General features: G+C 46.2%; 1 protein-coding gene across 1 annotated transcript in view; it reads left to right on the top strand.

The window, feature by feature from the left end:
- The window catches only part of LOC119404166 (cubilin), a 128,272-nt gene that overhangs the window by 29,056 nt on the left and 74,137 nt on the right, over window positions 1–25,079 (top strand). Inside the window, exons 8-9 of the mRNA XM_037670754.2 lie at window positions 5,277–5,534; window positions 14,389–14,487. Coding sequence (XP_037526682.2) covers window positions 5,277–5,534; window positions 14,389–14,487 — 357 coding nt within the window. The remainder of the gene's footprint in view (window positions 1–5,276; window positions 5,535–14,388; window positions 14,488–25,079) is intronic.

Here is a 25,079-nt window from a genome sequence, read left to right as displayed (position 1 = left end):
TTAATTGAAAAAATGACAACCACGCATTTTATCGGAGGTGTGAACGAACCTTTATTTCTCACCTTTTAAAAAAATCTGTGATTTTCTTCTGAGAGTTTCCAGCCACGACGCATCAGCTTTCTTTCGATAGCTGCAACATCTGGCAGCAAGTCGCCGATCTCATCGCGTGCGCAAGCAAACCGCCGAATGTGGTCGACGTAGCACCACGTCTGCGTAAGTCGAACGGACACGTAACGGCACGCAAGTTCTCGCGTGTCGGGACGCACAGTTTCGATAATGTCATCCAGCGGACACTTCACTGCACACTGCAACGTCGTCGTCGGCACCAACATAGTCCGCGAAAGATCCAGGCAGCTCAAGGCTGCCGAACTCTGGTCATCGTCAACAGGCAGTGCAGCTCACTGGTAGAACAAGCACCACTTCTATTAAAGCCGCAGTGCCTGAAGGAGTGGCGATAGTTTCGGCGTGACTGCGTCCCATGCACTAGCAATGTAGTATTGCATCAAGCACAGAAAGCTTCTTATCCAACTGCTTGCGTTCCATGCCGCCAGCCGACGCTGCACCAGAACTTCCGCTTTTCTGTTGCATGCACTTGATGACGCCAGCGTCAAGTGGCTGCAGCTGGCTAGTGCAATTGGGGGGCAGAAATACAACTTTCACATTCTCAATGCGACATATCTGATGGATGGCATGGCGCATTTCAAGCAGAAGAATCTTTCTGTTCTTAGTCCCCGTTGGAGTCCAGATGCTGCAGATATGTAGAAAACATAGCAGCCGCATCCAGGCTTTCCGGTTGAACGTGTACTGGCACGGCAGCCTTTTCAAATTCTTGAAGCATCGCGGCTTCTCAAACTTGCCGATCACGAGGGCAGGAAGCTTTTCAGAGCCGTCTTCATTAGCGCAAGCATACGGGTAAGACGCTCTTTGCTTCGCCTTACCCCCGTGACAGCTCTCTCCTTGAATGCCAATGTCTGTTATGGGCTGCATATTATAAAATAATCCAGTTTCGTCCGCGTTGAACACGTCGGACGGCTTGTATTCCCGTATCAATTCCGGCAGCAACGCAGTCCACTTTCTACAGTGTCGGAGCTGACTGACGCGCTCTTCCACAGCAGCGGCTGAACACAACTCCACTGCGTTTTTAAAGCGATCCAACCAGCCATTGGAGGCTTTAAAGTAGCTCAATGCCGCAGCCAATGCAACTGTCTCAGCCTTCTCCTTCAAAATTGCGCCATCCACGCGATTCCTGAACTGCGGGCCTGACGCAACCACTCAACGAGGGCCTTCTCCATGGCAGCATATTTGCCATCTTTTCGCGGCCTTCCTGTTCAGGCCGAACTTTGCCGCATTTAGTAGGATGCTGTCCTTCTTCGCGAGGATTCGTTTTCAGCGACGACTCGGGAATGTTCAGGTCGCGGGCAATGCTGGCCTTCGTTGCCTCCGTTCCGCTTCTCTGCCTCCTCGATTACGCGAAGCTTTTCTCCGAGTGTCAGCGGTTTTCGGTTCCGCGACATTGCGAGAACGCAGCACTCACAACCAAGAATTCGAAAGCTTCCTCGCACACCAATGTCCGAAACACCAGAAATTTTGCACGTGGACACAGCAGCTGCGGCGCAGCACAACCAACCGATGAGGCAAACACGTGAAGGAATGGCACGGCAGTAGGCCTATTCGATTTGCAGCTTCGACCAATCGCGAGCGGCTAAAACGCCCCAGCCCTCTGGTAGCTAGACAGCGGCGAGTTCCGGTTCCCGCGGCTGTCGCAAACATGGCTGAACAATCGCCGTTCAACACGTCCGGTATAACGACACGAAATCTAGTGAAAGTTATCGCATACTAGAAAGCGAGCTCGAAATTATCTGCCATGTTATCTGCTCACAACGGTCACTACAAAACCACCCAAAAGAGAGAGAGAAAAAAAAAAGGCGACAACGGAAGTGCGCAGTGCAATGCGACAAAACGAATGCGATCCGGCTGGCTCCGGCCAACGTTGGCTCTGGCTAGCTATGGCCGACCGCGTGTCGAAAATTGAAGAGGCCTGTGGTGGCAGCACGAATACGAACTCGGTTTCCCGACTTTTTTCGCCCGGCCGCAGTGTGTTTGCGTGCCAGCCCGCGTCATCGTAGGTCTTTTTTTTTCTCGGACAGTCCAGCGAAGCGTCGTACGAGGCGGGGCCGGCGTAAAATTGCGTCGTACAATTGAGGTTTTTAATACATTCTTTCTATGGGGGTTTTGCCGGGACCAAGCCAATTCGTCGTAAAACGCGGGTCGTCGCAGGACCGGGGGACGTATAATCGAAGTTCCACTGTATGCTGTTGTCTTAAACAATCATTGTGGTGCTTTAGAACAGAGTCTTAGTAATGTGATTGGAAATGAAGCAAAAAATTTAGCTCCTTTGTCTGAAATGTGGGAGGTGACATATGTAAGTCTTCTTTTGGACAACAGTTGAGCACTCAGCGCAAAACACCTTGCTATTTCCTCTCCTTTTTTTTTCTCTTTTGTGCAGTGACCATAGTTCTGTAGTGAATGCACAGTTGAGCATTGCTTGCAGCACAACCATCAATTGCATTTGAGTAGGTTGGGTGTAAAAAATAGGTAGGGTGCCCATACTGCTTACACAAATTACACAGTAAGTAGTGTTGATAAAAAAAATCCATGCTTTCGCCTGAATGGTGAAGCAATTAATGTGATAGCAACACACTGGAATACTATACAAAGTAAGACTAGCAGCTTTAAGGCTGATGTGCTTTCGCTTTATGCTCCTGAACAGTGGGATCTTGTTGAAAAGCCTCCGGCGTTGAGCTGCAGCATGTCTCATGCACAGCTGCACATTGTTCCTGCTTGTGGACAGGCATGCAAATGCACTTTTTCTTCAGTGTGACTAGTGTTTCACTGAAGCTCTTTGGCCGGTGCTGTGATGACAACACACATGGAACGAGGCACTGGCATGACCTTGGCTGAGCTTGAAGGTAGATTGACAGAAACCAGACATTTTCTGGGTTCAAAGCTGAAGGAGTAGAGCTTTCACTCTGAAAGGTCATGTCAAGTAAAAACAAAATTTTTAAGTACCTTACTTATTCAGGGTAATGCAACTGCAAGGGGTGACATTTGATGGGGGGTTGAAACGAAGAATGCTCATGGTGTGGTTGTATGGCTAAAAATAATCCCAAGTGATTAAAATATTAATTGAATGCTCATCACCACAGGGTTTTTCATTGGGTGTTTATTCGGAGCAATATTAGTACAATTTTGCATAGGATCTTAGTGGAAACACTTTTCACGGTATGTATAGGGTCTGTCTGAAAAGTAATGTCAATGAGTTGATTAAAAAAGATGCATTTATCAGATCAGTACAACACAATTAAAGGTTTCAAAATAGGCTCCTCCTGCGACGATACATTGCTTCCAGTGAGATTTCCAGGCATCGAAGGCGTGACGGTAGGCCTCCTCGGGAATGTCCTTTAAAGCCTTGGTGCAAGCCTCTTTGACTTCTGTCCTGAAATGATCTCCTTGCATGAAAGTTTTCAAGCGCAGAAACAAAAGGAAGTCCGGAGGAGTCATGTCAGGACTTGTGGGGCAGCTGGGGAACCCTTGGCACCTTTGAATCGACAAAAAAGCTGGTCACAACGAAGGCGGTGTGTACTGGCGCGTGGTCATCGGTGATGGTCGTTGAGGGCCGTCCAAGGCGGGCTTCAGTGCTGACCTCTTTACGACCTTCTAAAAATGCCTTATGCCACCGGTACACTTGACTTTATGACTACCAATTATCACCAAAGGTGTTTATCATAGGAAAAGTTTCCACTCCAGGCTTGCCAAGTTTCACACAAAACTTGATGGAATTCTTTGATCCAACGAGCGCTTCATTGTGGCTTGCACGAGAAATGAAAACAAGCTTCACGGACAAGTCTCTTCTTATTCTCAAGATGGTAGCGGACGACAGTGCTACTGCGTGTGCATAAGCTAACTTCCCCCTCCACCAATATCAACCTGTCCAAGCGTGTTGTGAGGTATGGACGCTTTACAATATAATCACTGACATTACTTTTTGGACAAGCCCTGTACAGTGGAACCTCGATTATAGTACGTCCACCGGTCTTATGACGACCCGCATTTTACGACGAATCGGTTTGATCCCAGCAAAAGCCCCCATAGAAGTAATGTATTAAAAACCTTGATTATACGATGCTATTTTTTGCCGACCTCCCATCGTACGACTCTCATACTGTCCGAGAAAAAAAAAATCTCCTTTTTTATTCGAATCTATTGCCCACCAAATACTCGCGGGTGCTAATGGATAACTTACATGTCCCTATGTTGACGACTAGAACAAAAAAGAGAGAGTGAGACAGGTACAGTATACCTTCTTAGAATGGAAAATTTATTCTCCTGGCAGTTAATTTTCTTCTGTGGTCCAGTTTTTCTGGCTTTGATTTTGCTTCTGAATACGCCTGGATTGCGCGGGCATATTCCAGGGCCCAGTCTTCAAGATACGGGTTTTTTTTTACGTTTTCAGCCCGTGGAAACTTCTCCTCGTTGACATGCAGCTGAAGATCTCCTTCCTGTGTTTGCAGCACTCGCAGTGACAGGCCTCAAGCACGCAGAAAGGACGGCGTGCAAAATAAGTTTCCCTTGACATGAGCTTTCATAATAACAGCGGCACACCACCATTTGCACTTCACAAGGGAACAAATACGATGCGCACAGCTCAGTTGTGCACGAACTCATCCTATGCGAACTCACTACAAAATGTCCTCCATTGCCATTATGTGATGGTGATGACATTGTATCTGACTCTTCTGACGGGAGGCTGTTGCCAATGCAGTTTCGGTTTCATTTTTATGCGCAGGCAATTTTCGAACTCGTTTTATCGGAAAGAACATGCGCGTTAGATTCGATTTTTTTTTTTTAAGTTGAGAATAAAGATCACACCTCCTCTGATTAAACGCTTAGATGCCATTTTTAAAAATAATGTAATCTACTTTCCTTGGAGAAAAGCGGTAAGCGGTGTCGTGCCGCGGGCTTTTTCAGGCGGTCTGTACCTGTTTTTTGGGCAAGACTGAGCGTCACTGCCTATATTCGTAGTTTTTTCGATTATACAATGCCCGGATATATGACTGTTTTGTGTGGTCCCCTCAAAGTCGTACAATCGGGGTTCCACTGTAGTGTTTTTTACTTGTTGGTTTTCAAGTGTTTCTGTGAACAGGTATTATTGTAAAAGTTTTTTCATCTAGTTAGGCATCTTTGCACATTCTGAGCCTCTATACACACATTTGCAGATTGCAGTGGCATGACTGAGATGCCATCAGCTGGCACAAAAGCACTTCTTCTGCCAACAGCCAACATGAGTGACTATCTTCTGCAGCGACTAAACTGTCGCTGGGTAATCCGTGGGCCTCAAAACAATGTCCTTGGCCTGGAAATCCTTGGTTTCTCTCTTGCTGGCACCCAGGACCTCCTAGTTATCACAGACGGTGGCAGGAGAGACTCTCCTGTTGTTCTGCAAGCGTCACAGTGTGATGCACGGCAGGTTACTGGTGAGTGCCTTGCAAATTATTTTGAATAGTGTTGTGCTTTCAAGCTTTTTTACTGTTGTAAAAATGGCCTGGCAGCCGTTCGAGGTTTTCACTTCATAAACTGAACACAAGATCGCACTTTTAGAGGTAGCAGCTGGACTTTCAATCAGCCATTATTTTATTATTTTCCGATGTTGTGAAGGCAGCCGAACCAGTATACATATTGAGGAACATGTGAAGGAAGCACTACACCAATAGCACCATTTTCTGCCAATCCCCTAAGCCCGGCCACCCTACTTCAAAGCCTAAATTTAGCTTCGTGTAGCAAACTGTTGTCAGTCACCCCAAATCAAACACGTAGTTTTATTTTATGGTCCAAAGTAGAAAATTAACTTCATGTGTCATCGTCACTCTAAGGTAGTACTTTATCGCTACGCAGAACAAAGTATGTTGCGCTCTTTACTCTAACATGTTTACTCTAACATGTTTACTCTAACATGTAACACTTTTCTAGTCCGTATTGTGACGTGTGAAATTCTTTGGGTCAGCAGCCGAGCACCATAACCACTGCACCACTGCGGCGGACTTAAAATAATGAAAGTTTGATCCTATAGAAATGTGTGGATTGTGGCAGGGGCATTCGGTCAATGTAGAAATAACTGAAACAATGCAGTAATCAAAATCGAATTAGCCCTTTGAGGGTCAATTGCATAAATACAGTAAAACCTCGATAATTCGAAGGCCGCCGAACCACGAAAATTCTTCGAATTATGCGGATTTTCGAATTAATCAAACTGAAGAAAAAAAGCAAGAAAAACACACCACAAAATGAAATCACATCTTCCATGTGAGAAAAAAAAATCACTTGAAATAATCAGTGATGCTGGATTGCTTAGTGCGGTAGTTGGCTGCCCCAAGTGCCATGTTCTCAAGCCTGCTCACAACACTTAGCATTTCACTATCACCACCGCTGCACTCGACAAAGCTGTGGAAGGTGTTGACGGCATCGACAACAGCCGCTAAAGTGGGTGCACGGGCGGGTTCATTATCGTGACCCTCGTCACCGTCGTTGCCGTCATCGCAGACTACTCCACTGTCGACGATTTCTTCATGCACATCAGCGTACGATGTTTGTACACCTGTCTCGACATTTGTATACTCCGCGAAGCCTAGTCTGTTGCCGTCGTCTTCGCTGAAGTCTGTGATTCGGGCACACATCGAGTCTCCCTCATTGTCTAGACAGGAGGAGCTGCACACGTCATCCTGATCTTCGTCACCTTCTTTTCGGAACCCAGCATGCTCAAAGCAGCGCCTGATGACCTTCGGCTCCAACTCCTTCCAGGCAAAGGCAATCAAACATATCGCGCCGAGGAGGTCTATGTTGTACCGCTTTCCACTGTCGTAGCAGAGCAAAACTCGCTTCAACAGATGGTGGCGGTAAATCTTCCTCGTTTGCAGAATGACCCCTTGGTCCATCGGCTGCGATATGGCTGTTGTATTTGCAGGGAGGAAGACGATCTTGACAGCTCCCAGGTTCCCGATGGCACCGTGGGCCGGGCAGTTGTCGATTACAAAGAGCACTTTCCGCCCTTTGGCAGCAAACTTCCGGTCGAGAAGCCGCACATACTCCTGGAATATTGCCGCCGTCATCCAGGCCTTCTTGTTATGCCTGTATATGACGATATCTTTTGCGGGAAGGTGCGCATTCTTGAAGCATCTAGGCTTACCCGCCCGGCCGATGACGAGCAATGGGAGCTTGTCGTTTCCCGACATGTTCGCGCCGAACAAAATAGAAATCCTTTCCTTAGGCTGCTTTCTCCCCGAGATAGTGGTATCCTTTGCAGCAAATGTTTTTGAAGGAAGCATCTTATAAAATAAAACTGCCTCATCCAAGTTGTAGACATCGTCCTCTGCAAACTCCTGAAGCAGCGGTGCTAAAGTATGTTTCCGCCAGTCGTCAACGACGTTTGAGTCCGTGCTACCGCTTTCCCCACACACTGTTAAGTACGTAAGGTTGTTTCGCTCCTTAAACCGAGAGAACCAACCGTTACTGCACTTGAAGCCTTCGTGGCCAAGGCACAGTGCCATCTCGTCGGCCTTCTCCCGAAGAATGGTGCCGTTCACAGGTAGGTGAGCGGCGTTTGCATGCTGGAGCCACTTCATTAAAGCGACTTCAACGTCCGGGTGCGTCGGAAAACGAATCCTGGATCGTTTCGATGAATGCGTCTTCCCGTAAGCCTCGAACACCTTCTCCTTATTTTTCAAAGTGGTCGAAAGCGTCGACAAAGGCATCTTGTACTTCTCTGCAAGTTGTGTCTTCGTGCACGTCGACTTCGCTGCCTCCTCGATTAAGGACACCTTCTCCCGAAGCGTCAGCGTCTTGTACTTCGGCATTGTGAGTCGCGCAAGCAGCCGTGATTTCGCACGCGGTTAATTCAGGCACTGGTGACGAAGCGAACACGACGAATGCAAGACTGACAAGACGGCGAATGGGCGAACCACGTGAAAAATGCAACGCAGCGCACATGAAAAACACGTAACGGAAATTGCACTTAACCAGTTGGTTTCCGGTACTGACAGGAAACGTCATAGTGGACTCAGAACACGAAATAACACAAAAAAACTAATGCATTCTGGCTGGCTGGCTGGCTGGCTGGCTGGCTGGCTCTGGCTGCCAGTGGATTGCCAGAAAGTCACTGGAAAAACTGAACGTGCCCATGTCGCTCAACCAACATCATGACCTCCGAGATATGCGTTGCCGGGAGGCTGTCCCCGTACGTTGCTGCTGGCGGGGAATTACGAATTATCCGGATGGAGCCTCGCGGGCTATTCAAATAATCCGGTAGAATTTGCATTGAAAATCGCGAGACCGCTCAGATTCTTCGAATTAACCAAAATTTCGATTTAACCGAGATCGAATTATCGAGGTTTTACTGTATACGATTATGCAAACAAGTCCCAAATTTCAATTCAATACGTTTACGGTACTGTCTGCACGTATAAAAACTCGAGGAATTTTGCAACTCTTTCCTTGCTCAGCAAGTGCTGCCACCCTGCATGGATACAAGGAACTTTTTTTCTTGTGTTGTTGACCTTTGGTCTTCATTCCAAAGTTGGTTTAGGCCAGTGCATTGGCTATCGTTCATGCATACACACATGCGTGGGTGCGTGGCAGTAAGTTTGGTCTCACCTCACAGACGCGTTCCCCCCCCCCCTTTTTTTTTCGCATGCAAAAACTGATGTCTATTAGGTTTTTACTCTAAGGCTCACTACTTGGTACTAACTCATTTATCGCCCACAGGGGTGGAACTTTCAGGTGTTCACAGGTGGAAGCTGGTACATACCAACAATGCTATCGTGCCTGCACATTTTATTACAGCGTAAGCTGTTATGAGCTCACAACAACCGGAATTATGTGGCGTAGTTGCCCGTCGCAGCTATCGCACACATTCAGAAGAAGAAAAAAAAAACGATGTCCGAGGCAGATTTGAATAGGCTTGTGCGAATATTCGAGCAGTTAGGATATTCAAACGAATATTACAGTATTCGAATTCACTTCGAAATGAATTTAAATTATTCTAGATTTCGAAGTATTCGAAATGAACGAACAGACATGTGTGTCGTTTTTTTTTTTCTAAAAGAGCCAAATGCACTTTAGCTGAAACTGAGAAAAACGCACTTTTTTGCTACTGCAAATATGGTCAGGCCTGCTCCAACAATTTTTTGCCAGTGTGTTCCTGTCCCCTAAATAAAATAAAATCTATACGCCTAGTACGTGCCACCGGAAGCGCCGTAGGCGGCGAACTCAGTCATTACTCTCGGGAAAGCAAGCAGATAGCCACCATGGTTTCCTACGTCGTTGTACGTGTGTTTCCATGTTGTTCATGTTTCCGTAGTGAAATAAGCAACGTTTGTTGTATGTGTGATGGCCGAAACTTCAAGGGATGTTGAATAACAATTGCTGTGGAGTGGAGTGCTCAAACACCTACAAAAACGCGCCCGGAACACGGTTTTACTCACTTACCGCAAGGCCTCCTGAGCAAGAGCAACGGAAGCAATGAATCGCCGCTGTTCGTTGGCAAAGTCGAACCGCTTCATCATTGTGCGGGTTAACACGTCGCTTCTTGTTCTAATGCTTTCGTTCTGCCATATCGGTGCTCGCTGGATGCACTCGATCATGTTGACACTGGTAGACGACCAAAGTTATCAGCCTGAGCATGCGTTGGTTCGGTTCGACCGCCGTGCAGGGCACTTCGCTCAAGCGTTCTATATTTCAGAAGTGTTGTAGTTCGGGCGAGTTGGTCATCCATGAACTTAGCACAGTACATGTACCGCGCTATTACAAGCTAAGTTCTATATTTATTATTTACAGAAACAGAAATGCAGCAATGGTTGACTTCAGAAAGAACAAGAAGTGATTGAGACGTCACCTTTGTAAACAAAACAAAGCGGATGTTCACCACGAGCTGCACCTCATAGCTGGGTCTTGTTACGCTGGTCTGCGCGACGCACCTTTGATATTCACCGGCATGACGATTCACTCCACGCAGACGTTCGTTCTCCTCCGCAGTCGGTCATCACATGTCTCCTCGTTGACCCTCTTCAAAACTTGTCACTGTCATCTCTTGATACTTTACTCACAGCACTAGATCATCAAACAACATGTCTTCTGCGGTCGAGCGAACGATGCTATCACTAGAACGATATAAGATGTGGGGTTGCACACGCAACCCATTGTTTTCAACGCGGTGGCACTTCGGCTTCGCGCTACGTTTGTACGCGCAGTAGTGAGAGGGGTTGCGTGGGAGAGGGCATTGTGCCGCTCCCGCAGCCTTTCGCGCGCTGCTCCCTGGCCGAAGTCGAGATGCCCCGTTTTCCCTCCTTGCCGTTTTCTGGAGAGAATCCTCTCCAGACCCCAGGGAAAGCACGCCGCTTTCTTGGGGGCCTCCGGCGTCTTTGGTCTTGGGAGATGTGATTGGCCACATCGGACCCAAGCCGTGAGCACCACCGCTGCCATCAACCCCTGCAGCGCTCCCGCCATGGAGTGCGAACCACTGCCCCGGACCGGAGTGCAAAAGCCACGCGAGGTGAGATGAGCATTTATCATTCCCTCGACGTGTGCTTGCTATTTTAACGGTTGTTTCCCCCAGTAGTGCGGAACACTCCGCCTCTGAGGTGTTCCGTTAACTTGTTGTGCTACTTATTGTTGCAATTGGCATCTGAGGTGAATAAACACCTTCAGTTGAAAGACTTGTCTCTGTCCCCAACGGCCTGAAACCCGCCGCGGTCACAACTCAACGCGAACCGCGGGATAGGGGGTCACAGCTCTGACTGTTATGGCTGCTGCGTAGCACTAGTAGCGCGAGTAACTACACTCCTCTAGTGCGTGGTGTGATCCAAACGAGGGACAGGTTCGCACGCGCGGCTTGTTGTGTTCATGCTTGTTTCATGAAAGAACCACTATATTTGGCGCCCAACGTTGGGCTGCTTTGCTTTCTCGAATATCCTGATCTTTCGCGTTCGTTGGCTGTGTCGGTGGCGTCTTCTGCGGAGAGGGTAAGGGGCGCGCTCCCGGCGCCTTTTTATACTTGCTTTTTCAATGTGCGCGCTCTGTCACGCATGAACCGTCGGCAACTGGCTTTCATGCCGTCGTTCGAAATCGGCGACGTGCGCTTAGTTTAGCGCTCGTTTGTGACAAACATCGTGCACAAGTCCACTTTCGTAGAGGCCCGCATTTTTCCTGCAGCTGCCAGTGCAGAATTAGTTGTCTGGTACCCGCACGAAAGGGAAATAGCAGCCTCGAACTTCATTCATCTCCTTACAGCAAAGCTGTGCAAAGCGCTGTCATCTGCTCGGCTTCCCGCACGTACTGTCGGCGGCGCCCGCTAGGTGGCTATCAGTGGCGCCTCTATAGGCGGGTGCACAAAGCGTATATTGGGGATAAAATCTATATAGCCCACTATTGTCGGTATTCAGGAGTAAACTTTGTATTTGGCTCTTATAGATTGGAACATTTCATTTGGGCTTGAATTAGCTTGTAAAAGAGGTCTAAAACGATTCGAATGTACGATATAGCAATATCTTGCGATAAAATTAACATCCTCCTTGTGCTTTCGTCGGTGCTGTCCTTCGTCTAATGCGCGTAATGCACGGTTGATGTTCCTGGGACGTTCAAACCACGAAGAAACGCGCAGGCGAGGAACGAGTACTGATAACAACCCAAGGTAATGCCCGCTGAAAGCTTCAGCGTAAAAAATGCCGCGTACAACCACCGAGGATTGAATACTAGAAGCTACCGTCTATGTCACTGAAATGCTAGTCTTCACCACCAACCGAGGTGTGTTCGTTTATTCCAGGCATGTCAGGAGTGCCGCAGAGCACCGTCTCGTCGACCGAAATACTGGATCGCGCCCTCGCTTCCGGTTTTGCTCAATACCCAATCAGTGCGCACCAAAGGCGATACTGTTGCGATTGTCGCCTTTTGCGATCGTGAGAATACGGCCCCTGTACTTATAGAAAATTTTTTCCAAACACTGGTGTCAAGGGCCCTGAAAAGAGTGTTGTGGTGCCTCAAAATGCATCGAATAGGTATATTTTTAAAGGAGTGGTGACACAAAAATTTGGACGCAATTTGACTGTTGAATCAGACTAATGGGTGCATATAGGTGCCATCTGTACAATATCAGCCACAAATACAGCCAAAAAAGTATTTTGAGTTTTGAAGTTCGTGAAGTGCCGAATGGGAAATAGAATTAAAAAGCGATGATGTCATTGAGCAGGGCTGTGTTGTAAACAAAGTATGTCACGAGTTCTGGCCGTGTTACCAGGGGCATGTACGAGACTGACAACGCTGTTAGTGACACCTGATGATGCATAGCCTAACCAGAGACCTACAAAATAACCTTGCAGCGACTTATCTGCTTACTGACTCTGTGTAAAGCATTAGCAGTGAGATAATTAGCAACTCACAGTATTCCCATTGCTTTTTTCTCGACAAGAACAGCAACGCGACGGAGAAAACAGAAAAAAAAATTGTTGTAGTTAGAGAAAACGCCACAAGATGTCGCTACGGGTTCCACGGCTGCTGCTACTGCTGCAGCCGTCAACAGCTACGGTAACCAGATATCCACAAACGTTGGGAAGTCTACAGACAAACTAAAGCTCTCTACTGCCGGGATCGTATTGCGTAGTGGACAGATAACTGCTTCGGCGTTCCGACGTGCGTACGTGGGATTGGTATGCCTTGAGAACGCGGCGTTGCCCGATATAAATACGAGTCAGTAAAGCATACATCACATCACTTGCATGTTATGAATAAACACTGTTACAGAGTGCCAATGTTGTGATTTCACTGCTTCCTTCGTCACTTCTCAACCTGCTACTTTACAAATTATCGGAGCGAAAATGTTTCAGCACGTCTAATGCTGCGGCTACTCCAAGCATTACGGAAAACGTCGCCAAAGAACCAACTTCTTTCAGAGCCACACTTAAGTGAGAAAGGTTTCATGCTTTGCGTGCAACGAAGCAGTCCTTTCGGTATCATCAAACTTGTTGCTGTCTTTAACACTCGTGTTAATGTTTGTTGATCATTGGAGAAAGAAGGTAATCCTCATTCGATCTCAAAAAAAGTGCTTGCTTGCAGGTGTATAGGTGCTTCCGAAATGAGACGCCACCTTTGCAGCATTGGGTGTTTTTGCATTTGTTCTCATCAGGGTTCTTACGAACCTGAAAGAGGGGCTGCTTTTGTAGCATATGCAGGGGTGGGAATTCTGGACCGATTTCAGCATTTTGATACAAATTTCTGCACCAAACTGTACCAAGAACAAAAAATTGACCGAAAGTGTGCTGCATATGCCAGAACAGTTTCAGTATGAATGGTTTAGCAGTGGCCACAAACAGCAAGCGGATTTGTTCACTGAAGTACAGGCATTTATATTTCGCTGATCACCGCAACAGTGTTCCTTGCCCACGTTTTCATCATTTTCATGTGTATAAAACTGCTGGAGTGCCATGTCATGTGCCTACCTGTTAGTGTGTACAGCGTGTTTTTTTTTTATGCATAAAAGTTAACTGTGCCCATGAACTCATGGTGGGTCAGCACCGCAGAGTGCGCAAAAGATCTCGGCTTTCTCTCTAATTTTTGAGGCTGGTCTACTAGTGATTCTGACTTCACGCGGATGCAGTGATCCGCACAGAGGTGCATGCGTGTATAGGTAAGCATAGGCAGTGTGCGAAGGTGTGATGGCAGACACTGATGAACCCAACAGCTGTATAATGACAACCATCTTCAACTCTCTTTTTGGCAGTGCATGTGGCGTAGCACTGTTAACTTGCAAGTGTAAGCTGCATGCTTTCAATAGGTGACAGTCCAAACATGCTACACCATTGTTCACTGCCACCTCCCTGTGCAATACTGATTTAAGGAGGTGTGCATCACTTGCAGAAATGAAAACTGAATTCTCTTTGCTGCGTTGGCCTTACAAGATAAGCACCGTACCTGTGCACAGTCAGGAGAGGTGCAGGCAAGAATAAGCCTCACTGCACAGGCACCACCATGTCAAGCGTGCACCTGTAGTACAGTGAGTCATCCCAGCACAGTGACACCGTGAGCTTAGTAGGCGACAGGCGTCACACAATCAGTTAAAAATAATCTGCACTATGTGGGCAGTACATATCATGTTTTAATCCTTTGAGGAGTGCATTTTTTCCAAATGCAATGCTGCAAGTTTTTTCTTTTTATTGCTGATTTAAAATATTCATGAGTGACCTATATATAAAAAAATTTACCCCAGTTAATTTTTGGAGTTGATATAACGTGACAACTGACCATTAATGACCATTCGTAAGTAGTGCATTTTGAAATCATTATTTGCAGGCCTTGTCTCTCGTACCTCTAGCAGGTACATGTGGATTTCATTGGCTGTTTCTGAATACAACACCAGCGACAACTTCGTTGCTCAGGCTTCTGTATCAGGTAAGATCTGGTAGCTTCAAATATGTTGACATTTTATGAGAAATTGTACTGAAGCATGTTTGTAGAACTATTCGCATTATGTAGGGTTGGGGACTGTAGAAGATGAGATATGCCTCACAACACAGGAGTGAGTGTACCGTACGAGCACAGAGGGACCCGAGTGCGGCGTTGTCGAGCGTATGCTGGCTTCTACGCAGTGGCCAAGCTTGGCTGTGGCTACTTGAAATATAGGATGCGTTGAAAGTGCTTTCAACGTTTTTTTGCGCGATTGTTTAATGCACAGTATAATCTTTAAAGAATGCAACTTTGCGTGAAATGTATTTTCGTTGAGAGTTTAACACGGCGTACTCTGAGAGTTCAGCTGTAGTGTGCCGCCACAGCAATATCGTCTCAACATCTCAGCATGTTGCCGGCTCGCGATAAGCCACGCAAGCAACGCACGGTTCATGTTCCTGGAACGTTCAAACTACGAAAAAACAGGCGCTGGCAAAGAACGAGTACTGATAACACCCCAAGGTAATGCTCGCTGAAAGCTTCAGTGCAAAAAATGCTGCGTACATCCATGGAAGATTGAATACTAGAAGCTACCGCCTACGTCCCTGAAATGGTAGTCTTCACCACCAACCGACGATGATAAGGTGTGTTCGTTTATTCCAGGCATTGCAGGAGTGCTGTAGAGCACCGTCACGTCGACGGAAGTACTAGATGGCGCCCTCACTTTTCCTGTTTTGGTCAATAGCCAATCAGCACGCACCAGAGGCGATACTTTTGCGATTGTCGCCTTTTGAGAATACGGCCCCAGTACAGTACAAAGCAATTAAGCATGAAACATGACAAGAAAATCTAGACAGTGCAGTTAGCGAGATAAGGGGCAAGATGGATGGATCAACAATCATCCAAGAACATGAATAAAAAATTCAGCGAGTTCAAAGGGACACCAAATAAAAAGAACAATTTTTCTCATACTAGTGAATGGCCGTTTTACAATACCAGGAGCACTATTATTTCCACGCGAAAACACTCTAAGCCGGAGAAGGGACAAAAAAACTGGAAAAAAAAAACACGGGTGGCGACACCACCTTGAGGTTCCTGCACCTACTCACCATGATGATGTAGAGTTTGACAGTGTCTGCTAGGGCCTCTATAATGTATTATTGAAGTGAATTGTGTTCTAAAGGAGCCAGAGACCGAATATATCAAGTTTTGGGAAATTTTATTGAGGCAATGTGGCTGAAATGCGAAAGAAATAGTCCGAAATCTGCAACATCACACAGACATGGGGGTGCTGAAGTCTTGGTGTAACATTCAAGAATGAAACCTTGACCATCACTTTCTCTTGTAATATGAACCCATGATGATGAGATTAACCTCAATAGAGTTCTCAAAAAATAATTTATTAGTCTGAAAGGACATATTTCACTTAAGTGTTAATTTAAGATTACGAATATGAATTGGGGTTCGTTTTCGTATATGCCAGCCAGCATGATGCTAAAAAAAAAAAAAAGAAGTCTGTTTCGCCTCAAAGCGAGGCATTGATAGTAATAGCAATGCAATAGATGACTATAGCCATTTTATTGGCCATATACAGAGTGTCTTTTTTTTTTGTTTTGATTTTTTTAGACAATACAGATTTTTAAATAAAAATTCTGTGGCAGTCAGGCTCCTGTCATTTTCGCATATAAACTCTATGTCGAGGCGGAAATACATTCCTTAGCTAAAATGACATTGACGTGACTAATTAACAAAAACTCATTATTTAGCATTTTAATTATTGACTTGAGGGCAGTTGTTTATATTAGCAAGTTGTAGTCTGGGCCAATTTATGGCATACCAAATTTTTGGAAATCACGAAAGTTGCACGTAATTGGAGATATTCATCATCAGATTTTATGGGCGATATCGAAACTGACGGCACCTGGCGTGCAGGAAACACGGCCTCTCTGTTACGTCAGACTGGAACTGCCTGTGACAAGGAAGTGACAAATTCAGTAATAATTCAGTATTCAGTAATAAATCACAAGGATCAATACAATTGACTGAGAAGAAAAGGAGGCCGACTTTCACCTTCGGGAAATGCATAAGGAGGGACCGTGTGAATGATTAGCCTTGCGGCATGGGTGTTATTAAGGGGTTGCGAAGGGAGCACTTGCAAGCTGCACCAGCACTTGACCCTGAAGCCCCACCAGACAAAATGGTGCCGATGCCCATGCATTGAGGCACTGTTGTATGTCGAGTCAATTGTCTGCTACTGATTTCAAGTGCTACAATTCATTAATATTAAGACTAGGTTCGTGGTAGGAGCCTAGCAGTTTGATGACCGCATAGTTGTATTTAAATGTTATTTCATAATATAAAATTTTATTGATCCACTATTCTGTTTTTGCTTGTGTCGAAAAAAATAGCTGAGGAGGTTATCCCACAACATACAGTTACATTTATTTCTGCATAATCTAGTGAAGTAATGAGCGCTCTGGAGAGAACTTTCTTTATGAAATTTGCAATGAATTGAGGTATTTATGCAGCTATTCATAAGAGTTCATAACAATTATTCAGGTGCCTTTATGTAAATGCAACTTGAAGCTCCAGGGTACTCTCAGATGCAGACCTGCCCCAAAGGGCTCCAAAAAGGAAATTATTGCTGCTCCAAAGTGCTCCAAAATGAAAATTTTGCTGCACCAGAAATTGCTTCATGTCAGAAGTCCTCGGTAGCATCACTGCTTGGCATACACAGACCTGGTCCCTCTATAACAAAAGCAAGATTGGAAAATGTTGCTAGAGAGAGAATAAATCTTTTTGAAGTTAATTTTGCACGTGCGAACATGGCCGATGAGTGACAAAAGACACCACTGAGCAAACTGAGTCGAACACACCGCTGTGCTATCACTTTTTCTCGCTTATATAAAATTTAACTGTGCCACTCAACTTCCTGTGTGGCCGTCACCACACTGTTCTGGAAAAGATCTGCCTTTTCAGTTGCAAAGGCCCTCCGACCAAAGATAAATTTGACACGATGCCTAATCCAATAAGCAATCTGCATGGTATTGATAAGCAACAACTCAAATGCACCACAGCGCTGTCGCAACTGCCTTCTTGTGCAGGACTACTTCAGGTGTGTGTTGCTTGCAGAAATGAAAGCAGCATCACATTCAGTAGCAATGCGGTCATGAGTAGACGCTCCCACTGCAAATCCATGACATAGCAGGCAGTCCGGCATGACGAGAGTTTAGTGGGTAACTTAATGCTCACAATTAGCTCAGGACGACAGGCACCACGCAGCAGCAGGTACCGTGTTTCAGTGAATCATCAGTTTTCACAGTGTAATAGATAGTTGTACAAACGCACACCCAGCATTGGTAAAGCCAGACGAGCCTTGTTTCCTGTCAAGATGCCAAAATGGTCCTGGCATTGTCACAATGCCCTATCACACATTTGTGCGAAAGAGCCTTAACTTTTTTCCGTGCTTTGCGTTTCATCTTGGCTCTCGCAGTGAACATTTGCGCTACTCCACTCTCCTCTGCCTAGGCTGCCGCGCTTTGATATGCTTGCTAATGAGATGCAGAGCTATTGTAGAAACCTGTGGTGTTATTTTATTGTTGAAACATAGGAACCTTGACTTCGCGAAATTCATAATATAAGAAACTATTCCACTGCAAGCATGACTTAGTTATATTGAGGTTTGACTGTATTAGCTACGTCACCTTTAGGGGCTCCGGAAATAGGGTGAGGGTGGGGTTAGTCACCCCCACTGTTTCTAAACAAGTGGGGGCATACCTGATGATGATGAAGTGGTTCTTAAGGAAAGGAAAAAGGCACCTAATTTCTGTCTTGCCTATAGGCGACACGGTGCAGTGCCTTATAGGGGTGGGGGTAAGGGGATAAAAGAAAAGTAGAAAGAAGTAGGAAAGGAAGTGATAGGAGGTCGGCAAGCGCGATGAAGAGAGAAGACACAGGAAAGGTGGGGGAGCCAGTCACAAGAGTTCAGGGACGGGACCACGATCGGCTAGAGGCACGATGCACCTCGGTGACGATGCGGCGAAGGCCCCGTCGGTGAGAGGCACACGGCATGGTGGGACGAGGCAGCTGTCACGGGGCATCGCGGGCGACGCGACCGTCTTGCATGAAATCCTCCGAGAAACTCCTGGCATATCTCATAGCTGTTCCGAACACCCACCCCCCTCTCCCCTCCCACCACCTGTGAGGCTAGCGACTCCTTTGACTAGTTAAAGGGTGCTCTCTCCCTTCAACAAATGAAACAAAATTTTCTGTAAGCTTGTGACTTTTTGTTCATCGAGACCGCTGTCTGGTTTTGTCTGGTTCAACATAACTTCCAGCCTGAAGTGGTATGTGTTGAACTCAACAGGCCCTGCAAACATCGCACCTGCATGCTCAGTTCTGGCCTCCTCAATATCCAAGTAAGGTGACAGTTTGTTATCACTTAAAGAACATATGAAATTTCTTGGCTATATGATACCTAAATTAATCCACAGTCTGTGAATTTTCCAAACAGTGCTGGACACGAATTTATTTATTTAACCACACATTTTAAAAAATCCCACTTTTTGTTTTATTAATAAACTCTTCTTTCATAAAAGGCAGTTTAATATAGTAGTTATAAAGGTCATCCCACATAACGTGAGCCAAGGCTTTAAAAATGAAATGCACGTTGGAAGCGAATTGAACCGATGCATACCATTTGCACTTGTCTATATTGGCTCAGGCTATTTTTTATGTTCCCCTTAACTAACTCATTGATAATGTTTAGATACCCAACTTTTTAATTGTTGGCTGAAGATCCAAAGTATGAACCCATAGTTCTAGAGCACCTTCAGAAACCACCGGCTGAATTGTTTTCCGTATGATGCATCTCACGTAATCATTTTATCTGCATCGCAAAGAAAGCCCGTAAAACAGCCATGTGATGAGCTACTTGTGCCCTGCTATCGTGCTGCTCTCAAGCGTACATTCAATGAACCAGGTTGCCTGTAGTGTTATACGCACACTTTCTTTGCCTTGGCAGCGTTCGGCCAGCAGCATGCATTTGCGCCGTCATCCAACAAAAGCCGGAGGCCCATGTGTCAACCACCATCAAAACACTCTTGCTCCCTGTGGCCACAGTCACGCTGCAGGCAGCCTGGTTCCCCAATTGCAAGCTTGAGAGCAGCACAATAGCAGTACGCAAGTGCTCTGTCATGTGACCTTTTTCATATTTCGTGGGCTTTCTTTTCAACACTGAGAAAAAGGTCTACGGAGACATATTGTACTGGAAACAATTCAGTTGGTGGTTTCTGAAGGTGCTCTACAACTCTGCGTTCATACTTTGCATCTTCACCCAATAATTAAAAAGCTGGGTAATTAAACATAAGCAATGAGTTCACTCGGCTCGACTTCCTAATATTCTATGACCCTTGCAAACATTCCTCAGGCAAAGTTATACACTAACCTTGCCAACCTTGGTATGTTCCGTCATGTTTTCATAACCCTACTCCTTGGAGAACTGTCAACGATAGACCTGCCTATTTCACCTGCAGCCACAATGGTCACATTTCTCGCCACTGTCATTGCTGTTGGAGTTCCACAGCAGACCAGTTATTCATACTTGTTGTGCATGGACCGATTTACACCCACAAGCTTCTGGGTCCTATGCAAAGTCCTTCAACCAACACATCGAATGCTCGAGCCAGTGCCCCTCACTCCGCCTGGTCACCATCCCTTCAGTAACTTCATCTATCCCATTCTCCACTACCTAGCTGTCCTTCCTCTCTGATCTACTACAGAACCTCTCAACCGGAAAACTGAACGGTGCAGCTCCTGCAGGTAAAGCTGCACCATTCGATAAACTTCTATGCTATACTCGCGGACAACTTTTCTTGGCAATGAAAGAAAGGCTACGGGGGCGGAGCTACTGCACATGTACTGCTCCGCCAAGTAGTCCGGTTCGGCGCGTGTTTCGAAATTAGTTTTGGTTTATAAACATTCCCTATCTCCTGTGATGGCTGTTTGATTATTCGAGCGGCCGTCACAGGCTTAGACAGCCATTTGTTACTGAAATTCATCACAAGCTCCTTCGGCGAGTCGTCGGAAAAGCTTGGAGGGTGACGAGAGTTCACCTGAAGATGAAGACGCCATTTTGACTGTGGGGTGCTCGTAAAGGGTGCGACGTTTTCACACGCGCAAGAACGCGTAATGAAACTGCATAAAGTAAAACAAATATAAATATCTCTTTGGTGCATGCTGACCCTCTTTTCAAACAGCGTCCCTTAGAAAATAAAGTAATGTTTGTTTGTTTTTTACCCTCACGCAGAAAACACGGACGCAATTGTGGGACTTTATTCTTCAGCGGTAGCACAGCACATAGTTCAGCTCTGCAGCCTTCCCTTCATTGCCAAGAAAAGTTGTCCGCGAGTATACCAGCGCTCTGCTCCCAAACACCCTATATCTACTTTGAGGAACAAGTGGGTCTTCGTAACTACAGGCTCTGCCACCAGGTGCCATCACCCGGTTTCGTTTTCACCGTGTGCCTTAGTTTCGTTTTCACCGCGTGCCTTCAGAACTGTGTAGTTGCCATCCAGGATGGAACATTAGTGAGCCAAGTTTCTTCAGCAGCAAATGCGGTGCTCAGCAGTCTCGTTTTGACTCTGGATGTAGGCCACACGCGTGCCTTCAGAACTACTTAGATGGTCATGTCTTCAGGGACCACGGTTTTGTCCACAGTAGATGCGATACTCGGTAGTTTCGTTTTGAATTCGGGCAATGCACGTGCAATGCCACAGAAGTCAAATATGGCGAAAGCTGTTGAAGATAACAAGCTTCAGTCGCGGTCCGCATGCTGGCATAAAATTCGCTTGCTATACATTCTGGTGGACGAACGATCAGTTGCCAGCCATTTTGCCGGCGAAAAAATTATCATCATGTGTGCGTGGTGGTGTTGTGGTGGCGGTATGTAATGAGGGATGGGTTTAGAACAAGTTTCGGCTGCGAAACCATCCGAACTCAAGACCCCCGTGTAAGACATGAGGCCTCAAGGCGCGGTCACGTTGTGAGCGAAGTCGCGAATGACGAAAATTGAGTCTTTTATACTGCTCTTAAGCAAACTAAGTACTGAACTTGCGTATTCATCAAGAAAATGAAAATGCATTGATGTATTAAAGTATTGTTTATTGTCTTCTCAATACTCTCGATAATTCGGCATTTAGTTAAATCGGACATGTCTTCCGGTCCTGTGAAATCCGAATTAACGAGCTTTTACTGTAATACCAATGCCTGATCATGCATTGTGTGCGCTGATTGTAATGTTGCTGTGGTTGTTAGCATAAGCTTGCTTGGTTAGCATCATACCATACAATGCCCACTGCAATCGTGCATGTTCATGATTACGGTAAGATTTGTCTTTCATGATAACCGTGCCTAATCTTGCAAAACCTTCTATAATTTTAGTGCCGCTTTGGTTATTCTTACAGCTCACTTCCAAAGCAGCAGCTGTATATCGCCCGTGGCACATGCGCATACAAGGCCATAATAATTTCTGATGTTATATGTGTCAAAACCATATCATTATGAGGCACATCATAGTGGGGGACTGCGGATTAATTTTGACCACCTGGGGTTCTTTAACGTGCACCTAAATCTAAGTACGCAGGCGTTACTACATTCCACTCCCATGGAAATGCAGCTGCCGTATGCAGACGACCTGAGCTTAGGAACACAACACCTTAGCCTGCTAAGCAATCACGGCATGTTGCATGCAAGAGCAATATAAATGCTCAGTGCAAACATGCAGGTTCTGTTTACATTGAGCCATGCCGGAAGATGTATCACCACCAGCTGAAAAATTCACACATGGTACTCACGGTCCAACCTGAAGGTCGCGGGATCGAATCCCGGCCACAGCGGCTGCATTTTCGATGGAGGCGAAAGTGTTTGAGGCCCGTGTACTTAAGGTGCACGTGAAAGAAACCCAGGTGGTCAAAATTTCCGGAGCCCTCCACTGCGGCGTCTCTCATAATCATAACGTGATTTTGGGACGTTAAATTACACAATAAATTAGTTTAGATTGATAAATTATACTATGAGAATTCTAGTGTCCTCAATCTTACCATCATAGGTTTATTAATAAATGAGAAAAATAAATGTCAAAAGTTTCACTTTTGAATTTCCTGCTGAAATCTCCACTTGTGACGTCACGGATTTCAAAGTGTTCTTTCATATTTTAACCAATTTGGCTCGACGAAATTTCTTGAAACTTAGTATGTTAAGTCTCTGGCTCCCTCAGAAGATAATGTACTTCATTTTTACCTATTAAGAGCTACGTAGGCCCTAGTAGGCACCGTCAAAAGCTATGACGTCACGGCGACTGGGGCAGGAACTGCAAGGTGGCGTCGCCACCCGTGTTTTATTTTTGCATGTTTTCTCATGTACGTAGCAGCAAGCGTGGTGTGTTTGTTTCTCGTTAGTGTCCCTTTAAGATGAGAAGATCGTGAAAGCATCACTTGATGTGGCAGACTGCCGTAATCCACTCTTGCTGCCTCGGCTCCCCGCACCATTTTCCTGGAAAATGGTAGAAATAGATGGGTCGTTTTCGGCTCTGTTTCTTTTTTTTTTTTTAACTATTGGGACAGTTCACAACGCAGCAGTATTGTGTGCCTGCTTTCCAGGATGACAAAGGAGCACCAGCCACAGCAAGAAAAATGTGAGATAAAAGCCTCGAGAAGCTTGTTTTCTACGCGCAATGAGAAAACCGATCACTTGCAACCACTCCGAGTGACTGGCAGTTTAGGCTCTCACTAGGGCGGTGGTCTTCACTGTGCACACTAGAGCATAGGCTCCCTATAGGCCTCCAACGCTCAAGTTTGCGCAGCGCCGTCCTCCGCCCCAGCGGAGAGAAGGGAAAGCTCCGGTAGCTCGGACGGGTCGCGCTTATGTGGTTTTCCCATTGCGCGCGCGGAGAACGTGCTACCCGGGGCTTTTATCTCGCATTGTTCACGCTATCGGTGCCGCTCCTTCGTCGTACTGGAAAGCAGGCACGCAGGCCTGCTGCATTGTGAACTGTCACAAAAGTTTAAAAATGACGAAGAGCCGAAAACTGCCGGTCAAGTTCTACCATTTCCAAGGCAAGCAGTGCGTGGAGCAGAGGCGTCAAGAGTGGATTATGGCAGTTCGCCGCACTAAGTGACGCTTTCGCGGTCTTGTCACCTTGAAGCCATTTTTGTCGTACACAGTATTACGAACTATTAACGGGGAGAAACGCGATGGCCGTGCTCATTTGAAAGGGAAGTGCGTTTGTGAACCGAAGCTACAACAAATAGACAGCCGCTGTACATTTTGAGATTGCGCGCTGGCTTTCCGAGTCAACCATTTGTAATGTGACAGCAGCGGAGCATGTGGGCTTATTACACCACAGTTTAAATAACGTACCGTGAGTACTAGGTGTTTAATTCAGCTGATTGCGCTACATTTCCCGTCGCGGCTCCCTGTAAACAGAATTAAGCTGCATGTTTGCACTCAGCGTTTATATTGGCCTTGCATGAGACACGCCGTGATTTCTTAGTAGGCTGAGGTGTTGTGCTGCTAAGATCGAGGTCGTGGGTTCGATTCCTGCGTATGGCAGCTGCAATTTGATGGGTGCGAAATGCAGTAACACCGGCGTACTTAGATTTAGGTGCACGTTAAAGAACCCCAGGTGGCCGAAATTAATCCGATGTCCCCCACCACGGCGTGCCTCATAATAATGACGTAGTTTCGGCACGTAATATATAGGCGCGTGAGCCCGCGGCTCACGCTCCTTGCATGCGCGTGGGCCGCGGACGATATACAGTTGCCGTTGTGGAAACGAGCTGAAAAAATAAGCCAGGCGGCAATTAAATTTTCGATGGCTTCGCAAAATCAGACGCGCTTATCATCGGGCAGCACAAATCTCGGCATAATCATAAACATGCGCGATCCCATTGGGTATTGTATAGTATGATGCTGACCAAGCGAGCAGTCGAAACAACCAAAGCGACATTCGAATCAGCGAAAACGTTGCGTGATCAGGCGTCGATATTATCCGAAATGAAACACGCCTCTGCAAGAAACATGCATGGTCGAAGTGGGCATGAAGCATTTTTTTTTATGCGCACATCATTATGCTGTCAAAGGGAGCTCTAAATGATCCAAGGTGGCATTGAACTTGCGATCCGACGTTGTTATCATCCGATGTAAACCTCGGCAAAAGTGAAACTCCCACGAAACTGAACACTGTGCATTGCAATGCTGCCAGTGACTCAACAGGGTAGATGCAAATTTATGCTCTTCACACTGAGCTCATGATAAACTTAAAGCTTCACGACAAACTTGGCATCCAACCAATCGAAAGATATGTCAGTCGAAAACGCACGCGAAAGCGTGCTGGATGTTTGCTGACAGCTCCAAGTAGACACGACTGCTGCAACGAATGTGCGTTTTACCGGTAACATAATTACAGAACTCGCGCAGTCACCTCCCTATTCATGTCAAAGAAATGTGCCCGTTCACCATTGGCACGCACGTAGCGCTCGCACAAACAGCATTGCCCTTGACGACCTGCTCGGTCCCGAAAAGGTGGTCGATCAACCACC

Source organism: Rhipicephalus sanguineus, chromosome 1 (genome assembly GCF_013339695.2).
Source record: "Rhipicephalus sanguineus isolate Rsan-2018 chromosome 1, BIME_Rsan_1.4, whole genome shotgun sequence".
Taxonomy (NCBI): domain Eukaryota; kingdom Metazoa; phylum Arthropoda; class Arachnida; order Ixodida; family Ixodidae; genus Rhipicephalus; species Rhipicephalus sanguineus.
Note: the sequence above shows the minus strand (reverse complement) of the source record. Positions and strands in the feature narration are given on the sequence as shown.